Source organism: Macrotis lagotis, chromosome 6, assembly GCF_037893015.1.
Source record: "Macrotis lagotis isolate mMagLag1 chromosome 6, bilby.v1.9.chrom.fasta, whole genome shotgun sequence".
NCBI classification, from domain to species: Eukaryota; Metazoa; Chordata; class Mammalia; order Peramelemorphia; family Peramelidae; genus Macrotis; species Macrotis lagotis.
The window spans coordinates 209,880,915-209,891,862 of record NC_133663.1 but is presented as its reverse complement, the minus strand read 5'-3'; the positions used below and the strand labels follow the sequence as shown (position 1 = coordinate 209,891,862).

The window sequence follows — 10,948 nt, the reverse complement described above, 5'->3', positions numbered from 1 at the left end:
TCCGGTCTCAGACATTGAATAATTACCTAGCTGTGTGGCCTTGGGCAAGCCACTCAACCCCATTTGCCTTGCAAAAACAAAAAAACAAAAAAACAAAAAAACAAAACAAAAAAAGAAGTAGTGATATTTGATGGCATATCCTCATTTGGGGAAAAAATGTTTCTTTCAAAAATTTGGTTATTTCTCACATTGAGATGATTATATAAACTAGGTCTAAAGTAAGAATATAAATTTAGCTATTTTATTTAACTTCATGAAGAATCTTAGAGTTGGGATTGTTATTAGAAACCATCTCATTCACCAGCTATTTGAACAAGAATTCCTTTGTCCTAGCCATTCAACCTTTGCTTTGTTACCCCCTGAAGAAGTCAAAATCATTTTTGCATAGCTTCAATTATTAAAAGCTTTTTCTCTGCCATTAAACCCAATCCTACTACTTCCATAATTTGTTCTTTATTCTCTGGACCAACCAGAACAAATCCAATCTCTTTTCCATCTGTTCTTAACTGCAAATAGTTAAATACAACTGTTCAATCTGCCTAAATCTTTTCTTCCCTAACTATTCATACTCATTTCTTTTACCTGATCCTGCTCTGATGCTGTCTTTAGGCCTCTCTCTACCTTTGTTGTCTAGCTATGAACTTATTCCAGTTTTTCATTTGTAAAAAGTGGTGCTGAGAACTGAACATAAAATTTTTATCAAGGATTGAACAAGGCAATACCCAATGAATTATCTATAAGTATTCTTCTTTTTATTCAGTTAAGACACTGTTTTTTTTTTATTTTATGGTAATGTCACATAGTTGCAATGAGTATATTACTACCTACAAAATCTTTTCAATAGGAACCTCTTTCTAGCCATGTCAATTCCTTTGTTATACTTGTGAAGTTGATTTTAAAAAAAAGATATAGAAGTTTTCATTTATCCCTACTGGCTTTCATCTTATTATGTTTGACCTATATATTTAATCTGTTGAGATATGTCTGAATCCTCTCATCTAGATTGTTGCTCTCCATTCAGGTTTTGACAAAACAGTCTCCTTTTCCTTTTTATATTGTCACTACTATATAAGAAATTTTGTTAAAGGCTTTGATGATATCTTGATCAACTACTTTTTTATGTTCCTTTAATCTATCAGTTTATTAATCCCACCCAACCAACAACAAAAAAGAACTGAACTTTGGCATGATCTGTTTATGATAAACTCCCATTCATTCTTTTTGTCATCACTTTTTTTCCTATTTCTGAATTGTCACAAACTAATTTTTTCAGGTATCAATAATTACTGACTTTCCTTTAAAAAACTGAGACATTTATGCCTATTGAGTCCTGTAAACACCTTTCCCATTCTCCCAATACAAGATCACCAATCACACCTGCCAAAGTATATTAAGAAATAAATCTCTTATATTTTGCTTCTTTTAAATCAGAACATCTAAAAGTTGATTTTATAAAGGTGTCTAATTCAAGCCCAGAAGTATTATATCATTAACATACTTCACACACACACACACACACACACACACACACACAAACAAACACACACACAAACACATGCACACACACTTATGGACACACACATAAGTGTTCCCTTGATTAACTTGAGAAAAGATATACAGATTTTATTAGAATAAATATTTCCTCATATTCAGGAAGAAGTATTGAACAAATGTCTGAATCAAGCATAGTTGCTTATAGAAACAGAGGATTTATGGTGGCAGAATTAGACTATAGTCATCAAAGATTATAGAAAAATATTCTTAAGGAACTTGACCTTATTGGTTAATAAAGATTATGCAATGAGATGGTGGAAAGTTATCCATTTCATGGATAACTAGATGTAAATGATTATGTGTCTTAGAATTTGTTATCAGGAGTTTGCTATCCTTTGTAATCTAACAAACAACAAATCTTTATATTAAAGATATGAATCCCAATACATGGTTGAATATTCAACATTTAACTATATGTAAAATGCACAATGATTAAAGATAAATTAAACATAACTATTGCATATGTTGTTTAAGAACACTCATACTCTCCAGTCTATATGGAATAGAAAAAATATTTGGGAATGGGAAGAAACATATGTTCTTCATGTTATCCTGTCTGCTACTGGAGTTATCTTGAAGATGCTACCTTTCTAATAATACTGTTAGCCAATTATAAAATGAAATCATTTTATTCATCTTTGAAATTGTTTGTTGAGCATTAAAATTTAAAAGAATAAGAACAGGAAAATGACATCCTGAGGATAAGTAATTCAAGTAAAAGAAGATGAGAAAATGATTATTGTAATAATACTATTGCTGTTTAGTTATTTTTCAGTTGTGTTTGACTTTTTTGACCCCATTTGGAATTTTCTTGGGAAAGATATTGAAGTGATTTGTCCTTTCCTTCTCTAGTTCATTTTATAGATGAGAAACTGAGGCAAATATGGCTCTCTATATACTATATCATTTAGCTGCACCATTATAATAACAATGATGATGATGAAAATGATGGTGATGATGGTTTTATCTATAAAAATCCATTAAATATAAAATGGAAATGAAATGATAATAATAGTAATAGAGACAGCAATAAAGTACATGTTTATGCTGCTTTAATTTTGTGATTTTTTTAGTACATTTTTTGAATTAAATTTATTTCTGGTTAATAGTTCTTTGAAAAATATCTTTTCCAGAGGTGTGTAAAAAATATCAATACATTGAGCCTTTGAGTTTCTACTATAGCATTATCATTATTATGAACAAAAAACATGTATTCAGTGGTTGTTATGTATTGAATAAAAAATGATATTTTAAGGACCACAAGGAATTTTTTTCTAATCTGTTATTATTATTATTGCAATGTTAGTAACATCTAATACAGAATTTTATTTCATTTGAACTTGTGTCAAAAAATATCCCAGGAATTCCTAGAAACCAACAAGAATTATCTGTATTTAATAGAAATGTAGTTCAAAAGTAGGGTAGAAATAAGTTGTTTAGTAGACTGAATTATAATGTCTGATTGTGTGGGCTTATTTTAATAATGTTTCATGGTTCTTTATTTCTTAATATTTCCTCTTCTCCATTGTCAGCTCTAAGGGACAATAGGATCGAGCTGGTTCGAGCTACATGGCATGAATTGAGCATCAGCGTTAGTGATGTGTCTCTCTCAGATGAAGGACAATACACCTGTTCTTTATTTACTATGCCTGTCAAAACTTCCAAGGCTTTTCTCACTGTTCTGGGTAAGTGCAATTGACTAAGGATACCAAAGTAATATACCAGAGAAATGAATACTGTCATAGTTCAGACCTCACAAATCTATAAAAAATATTTTGAGGACCATTTTCATAGGTTTTTCTTTTTAGAACTTGAACTCAGAGACCTGTTCTTTTCTTGGCTTTCATTTAATGTTGCTTCTATTTGTTGGGCATCATTATTAGAAAGGGACAAGATTGTCATTTACAAAACAGGTTGATATAACTTTGCTCTTGAGGAACTTCATTAAATGCTGTGGTAAGATACCACAACTGGGCTCACATTTGAAAGCAAAACTTTTTTTAAATAAAGGGCCTTGCATTTTCCTGATGCTTTCTGCTTAACCATATACTTCTCAAACCCATCCTCCAGACTTGTTTCTTCAGCAGTATAAATCATCAGTTATATTTGCAGCTTGCTGCTCCTTTTATGCTACATTATCTAAATGTTGTGCTGTTTCCCCAAAGGTTAAAGTGACACAAAAAAAGCAATCCATTCATAGAGATGCCTAGGAAATAAAGTTTCAGTGCTGAGTTCTCTCTTATTCCATGAATGTCACTTGCCCAATCAGCTGAAATTGGTACAGTTCATTGAAACACACCTGTGTACTGAACAAGTTATACAATTTTAAAGATTGGTTTTTTTGTCCCTGAGCTTGCCTTCCTTTTTGGATAGATAAAGGCTGAATGTTGCATTTAAAGGGACTAATGCATGCTGTTCTCTTGGCTGGGAATATTAAAGTTAATCCAGCTCAAGAATTGGTTTTGTGCATAGGATATGAAATATGTTTCTTTTTGAGTCCCACTGAGACTATTATATAAAAATCTTCAGAAGCTTGCCATTAAGGACAAAAAAAAAAATACCTACTAAAAATGGAATATTTCAGGATAACAACTGCCTAAGGTTAATGTATTTTTCTGTAGAGAGCCACCTTGAGATCCCAAGAAAAGATGACTGAATTCAGCTTATTAAATAGTGGTAAGACATAAATGAAAAGACACTTTTCACCATCAAGCCAAAAGATAGAAGGGGGGAAAAAAGCATAACCAATATCTGTTAATAAGTGTAGTTTGATATGTTTTACTTCTTTTATTTTTGTTCCCTTTCCTATCCCCACAGTGGAGGAGCTTTCCTGCACCTTTATTCATCTATTTGGAGCATATGAACCTCTGACAGCTTGCCTTTATCAACTTTTTTAGGAGATTTTATTTTCACAATTCTCAATGATTTCCTAAAATATTCATTATATGTTAAAAACAGAATGTCCTACCTTTGTAATCACATGTTGAACATTGTTTTACATAAATCTAACTAATCACTATTTTGTTTTGGCAATTGAATGTGATCAATCTGTATAATTCAAGGGAAAATAGTATGACTTTATTTATGGGCAAAACTACAATAAGGTGGATTGGTCCTTGGGTAGGTCATTTTGTTAGTAGCAGCATCTTTTTATGAAGAACAGGATATGTCCCTGAACTTGTAAAAGTGAATTAAACATGATTAAAACATACATTTAGGGATATCCTTTTCAAATCAAGTTTTTCCCCTTAAAAATCATAACTATTTTATAACATATTTTACTTTGTTAAGTTTGGTGACTTGTCCATTGTCAGTCAGTTAGTGAACATTTATTAAGGGGTCTTCTATATTATTAGGCACTATGCTACAGTGGGAAAAGGTCTGATCATCCCTGCTCTTAAGGACCTCACAGTTTAATGGAGGAGTAAACATGAAAACATTATATACAGATAAGCTATATACCAGGAAAGCCAGAAATAATTAACAGAGGAAAGATCCTAGAGACAGCTAGACAGTGCATTGGATAGAGTGAAGGATATGGAATCAGGAAGACCAAACACTTGCTAGCTGTATGACCTTAGACAAATCACTCATTCTCTGTTTCAATTTCCTCTATCATAAAATGGGGCAATTACATTGAAGATTAATTGAGATAATATTTATAACTTAATAGACACTATAAATAATTGATCTTAGAATTTAGATGGATGGAGAAGGGATCCTAGTATAGAAGATATGATTTTAGATGATTTTAGGTAAAACTTGAAGGAATCCAGGAATAGGAGATAAGAAGAGAAGAATTCTGATTTGTAGGACAGCCAGTAAAAATTCCCAGAGTTGAGAGATTTAGTATCCATGGAGGAAAAAATAAGGAGACCAGTCATGAGGGAAGGGATTTTTGCAAACTGGAAAATCCAATTACTTACTATCATAGGCCCAGGCCAAAAATATTGGTTTTATTAAATCAAAATGAGACAAGTATGATGAACATATGAAAAGAACAATGCATTCTTGGGTTTTAAAAAGTTCCAATAAAACTTTGTTTTCTTCTTATATGGGTTTTTTGATTAAGAGTTAATAAAATCATAGATTTTTGAGTTGGAAGGGATCTCAGATGTTTTATAATCCAATTCCCTCATTTTACAGAATAAATGAATGAAACTGAGGGAGATTTGTGTAATTTATATTGAGTCAGAGTTTGAACCCAAATACTTTGACCCCAAGTCAATATTCTGTGCTCTTTACTAAACTGCCACTTAGATTGTTTTGGGGTGGGGAAGATTTGAATTTACAAAGCTTTCATTTACTCAACTATTTTTTGTCCTATATAATAACTATTTTGAACTGAACATTTTTATGGCAAAATTGTATTTAAAATGAAATTATGTTTTATACATTGCTAAAAACCACATAAGTAACCATCTAACCATCTAGAATGATTTAGATCAACTATATAGTTTATGTATATTCTGTGACATATATTTTATTTTATTTTATTTATTTATTTATTTATTTTCTTAGTTTTTGCAAGGCAATGGGGCTATAAGTGGCTTGCCCAAGGCCACACAGCTAGGTAATTATTAAGAGTCTGAAGCCAGAATTGAACTCAGGTACTCCTGATTCCAGGGATGGTGCTCTATCCACAGTGCCATCTAGCTGCCCCTATATATTTTATTATTTTTGATTGGGCTGTTAACCATCCATAAAATATAGAGTCAATTACAGTACATAAAACTCTTTGGTGGTCTTGGCAGCTGACCTAGTTTAGCTTTGTTCTTGTCAACATTGGTCCAAGTCTCACAGGAATGAATTGACAATAGCAGATATGTTTTTCTTTAATATATTTGTTTGCTTGTTTATTTGTTAGGTGTTCCTGAGAAGCCTCAGATTAGTGGATTTTCATCACCAGTTATGGAAGGAGACTTGATGCAACTAACTTGCAAAACGTCTGGAAGTAAACCTGCAGCTGATATCAGATGGTTTAAAAATGATAAAGAGATTAAAGGTAAGACTAGAGAAATGCCACTACAGTGCAAGGCAACTACTCTTTAAATTTGTTACAAGTTTTCTTTTGCATATCAATCGTTCATTAAAAGAGATTCACCCAGTCCCTCAATTTAGTGTAATGGAAAGTTGTCCAATAGATCATTGAATTGCTGTTTGCTGAAATAAAAAAAAAAATTAAATAGTAGGCCTTCCATGTTTGATCCTAAAAAGGAAATTTCATGAACCCATGACAGAAATTGGACAGAACTTGCACATATCATATTTCTCAATAACATTGGGATAGAATACTATAATGCAAGGATTAAATATTATTGAATTGTCCTTCATTTGTTTTTGGTCACTTTTCTTAACCATGCTTGACTTTTCATGGCCCATTTGGGGGTTTCTTGGTAAAGATACAGGGGTAGTTTGCCATTTTCTTCTTTAGCTCATCTTAGAGATGAGAAAACTGAAATAAAGATTAAGTGAATTAGACAGGGTCATACAAATAATAAGTGTCTGAGGTCAGAATTGAACCAGCAAGATGAGTCTTCCTGACTTCAGGACTGACTTCAATCTAGCTGCTATTCCTTCATTTCCATATTTCCAATAATAATAAATTATGATATGCTTTTTGCACACAAACATTTTCAAGTATGGTTTGTTTTTTGTGTTGTTACATAGGGATAGGATGGGAGATGGAATTTTAGTCTCAAAAATTCAGAGAATCTGAGATGGGAGAAATATATATATATATATATATATATATATATATATATATATATATACATAGACATTTAAACATTAAGTACTTGCTTATGCCAAGGGTCAAGTTTTGTTCCCTAAAATGATAGTAGGAAAAAAATGTATTTCTTTCTAGTTGGAACTGTGTTTAAAATCATTTAATCTATTTAGAAAAGTAAGATGAGCACTTGGGTAGCTAGCTACCAGCAGGTATATATTGATTATTGTTTCAGGTCAACAGATCAACTCTTCCAATGTACAAATAATTGAGATGAATACAAATATCTCATAATGATATTTTATCTTTACAAAATGTTCTTAATTAAAGCAACTTTATAGAACTTTAGCTTTATGGCAACCCTCAATTTAGTTTTTGAAAAATTAATGAAAGTAATGATATGAAACTTTTTGTGAAGCCAAACATGTAAGTAAAAGTAAAGTATGAAGACATCAAGAATGTAGACATTCAGGAAATAATGCTATGTGAGTATTGATGAGCTAGTAAAGAGATATCACAACATGATAGTCATAAATGTCTCTGCTTTGAAAATAAAACACTGTAAAAAGATTAATTTTACTACTTGTTCCTATAAATTTATTTATATTTTTATAGGATATTTAGCTCAAGAGTTTAATAGTAGTAATCTTGTATCTGCTGTCATTATAATAAAAATATTAATACAATCTTTCTATGTATCCCTCTTTATACTTTTTGATAAAAAAGAACAGAGCGGGCAGCTAGGTGGTGCATTGGATAGAGCACCAGCCCTGGAGTCAGGAGTACCTGAGTTCAAACTCGGCCTGAGACACTTAATAATTACCTAGCTGTGTGGCCTTGGGGAAGTCACTTAACCCCCATTGCCTTGCAAAAACTAAAAAAAAAAAAGAACAGAGAGAGCTTGGAGTCATGTTATTGGTTATTAAGTATGATTCTCCTATTGATAGTCAATAATCAGAAAGATATTATCCATGAATATCATATTTCAGTAATACTTTGATAAAATTCCTTTGCATATCATTTAAATTGCAACAAGATTTAAAAAAAAGAATGGAAAGAAAAAGAGGTTCATGGAAATATCTTGTTTTTAAAAAGCAGAGAAAACAGGAAAAAGGCTGGAATCAAGCAGGACAAGAAGAACAACTTTGAAACTTAACACATATCTAAAAGGTTGAACTTAACACATATCTAAAAAAGAAAAACAAACAATATTTAATGGAGATTTACCATATTATATAATAGTTTCTATTTATGCTCTGCTGTGTAAATTTAAATGCCCATTTTATGTTTGCCAAGTTAAAATAAAAATTAAATAAGAACAAATGTTTTCAAAAATTTAAAGTATTACAAGATGAAAGGAATGCAGAAAGCCATAAAGGAAAACTACTCTTCCCCCCCCCCAAATTTATCTATTGAATCTTTTGGTTAAAATTTGATACATATGTATGTACACATATAAATATACATGTGTTTTTATTTTTATAAGAAATATTTTAGAGTTAAATGATCAGAATAAGAAATTTCGCATAGAATCTGGGAATCTTTATTTTAAAAATATACACATTTGTCCATTATCAACTTATGTCTGGTCCAAACTCCTGCCAAACCTAGATTATCCAGAAACAAACCAAGATTTTTGGTATTTAAATTTTAAAATATATTTTCTAATGTACTGAGATAGTAGTTTATTGGTAAGGATAACTCATATTTAAATCAATCTTTGTCATCCATATAAAATGTCATATTATTTCTTTTACTTTTAGTAATTGGCTTGCATACAGTCAAGTCACTTAACCCTGTTTGCCTCATTTTCCTCATCTGGAATACATATAAAGCATAATGATCTGGAGAAGGAAATGGCAGATCATTTCAATATCTTTGCCAATAAAATCCCAAAAGGTGTCACAAAGAGTTGAACAGAACTAAAAAAAAAAAAATGACTGAACAACAATGCACAAAGAATTTTAAAGTGATTTTCAAAGTTGCATTCTTTCCTTTACTCCTTACACATGCAAATCTTGAGATAAGCTACTTAACCATGAATGCTTTCTTCAATATACCTGACCAATCTTTATCATGAATACCTCTCTAGATAGAAAAGTTACTATCTCCTCAAGCAGCCCATATCACTTCTCCATACCTCTTATTCTTATCATTTTTTTCCATTCATCAACTCAAATCTGCCTCTTTGCAACTTCCAGTCTTGCTCCCTCTGAGTTGAAGAAAACACATATTCATAGCAAAGGTATAATCATTGGTTCCTATTTTAAGATCATACTGGTAGGTTCTTAGATTTCCTAGAATTGTTCCCATAAGCTCTACTTTAATTCCATCATTACTATGAAAGTGACAGGGGACCAAGTAGAGAAGATCAACCTCCATAGCAACACTGATGTTACTCTCACACTATTGTGAGTCTTCATGCTTTCTTCTCAGATGAAGCAAACTCCACTATCTATAATAAAATCTTTAAACCAATGGGAAGAGCTTCAGCAATTTATGTCTTTTTTACATCGTGCCCTATTCTTTCAACATCCAGTTTCTTGACATAGATTTGGATTCTCTTCAGACTCTTTATAATCTTTTTTCCCTAAAACATTCATTGTTTCAAAGAACATTTTGTTTTCTACCTTAAGTCATTATAATAGAGAAATATTTCTCCTACCTTTTTGCCTTTCTTTTAATAAAGGGGAAACCCTGAATGTTTTAACAAAATATACACACACATGCATACATACATACATATATATAGCTATATGAGTGCCTTGAAAAAAACACAAACATAAAATCTCTGAAGATCCTTTAATTCCACCCACCTCATATCAATTAACATTAAAATTCTAAATCAGAGATACACAAAACAGAAATAACTGTGTACATGCAAGATATATATGGTATAAATGAAATCTGAGAGGATGGAAATGAGGAGAGAATGAAAGGAGAGAGGAAACAGGGAAGTTAAGATTGAGGAAAGAAGAGAGAAAAATAGGGAAAGAGAGAAAGAAGGAAGGAAAGAAGGAAAAAGGGAAGAAAGGAAGCATTTATTAAGTACCTATTTTATCCCCCACTATAGGAAACCTTTTACACATATTATCTCATTTGGTCCTTACAACAAGCCCTTGGGGTAGATTTTATTATTATTCTCATTTTATAAATGAGGAAACTAAAGCAGACAGAAATTTGCTTAGAGATAGACAGAGAGGGGCAGCTAGGTGGCACAGTGGATAAAGCACTGGCCCTGGAGTCAGGAGTACCTGGGTTCAAATCCGGTCTCAGACATTTAATAATTACCTTAGCTGTGTGGCCTTGGGCAAGCCACTTAACCCCGTTTGCCTTAAAAAAGAAACTTAAAAAAAAAAGAGATACACAGAGAGTAAGTCTCTGAGCTTGGATTTGAATTCAGGTCATCCTTACTATATGGTCAGATATGACCTAATTGGGAAGTAATTAGCAATAGGGAGAAGATTAACATTGTGGAGAATCCTCTTGAAGAAAGTAGGATAGGAACTAGGTCTCCAAGGGAGTAAGGTAGTCTAAGAAACAGAGGTGAGTAGAGAGAAGGTATTCCAGGCAGTCAATACAGAGCAAAACATTGGAGAAATGAAATCTTTGATTTCTGTTTGTTCAGATTTCATTTTCTAAGTCTATTACTTTACTAAAGTTTTC

General features: G+C 31.8%; 1 protein-coding gene across 2 annotated transcripts in view; it reads left to right on the top strand.

The window, feature by feature from the left end:
* Positions 1–3,120: 3,120 nt before the first annotated feature.
* The window catches only part of CADM2 (cell adhesion molecule 2), a 210,708-nt gene continuing 202,880 nt past the window's right edge, over positions 3,121–10,948 (top strand). For both annotated transcript variants that reach the window (XM_074192293.1, XM_074192292.1), the window contains exons 1-2: positions 3,121–3,239; positions 6,422–6,559. In XM_074192293.1, coding sequence (XP_074048394.1) covers positions 3,200–3,239; positions 6,422–6,559 — 178 coding nt within the window. In that variant the 5' untranslated portion in view covers positions 3,121–3,199. The remainder of the gene's footprint in view (positions 3,240–6,421; positions 6,560–10,948) is intronic.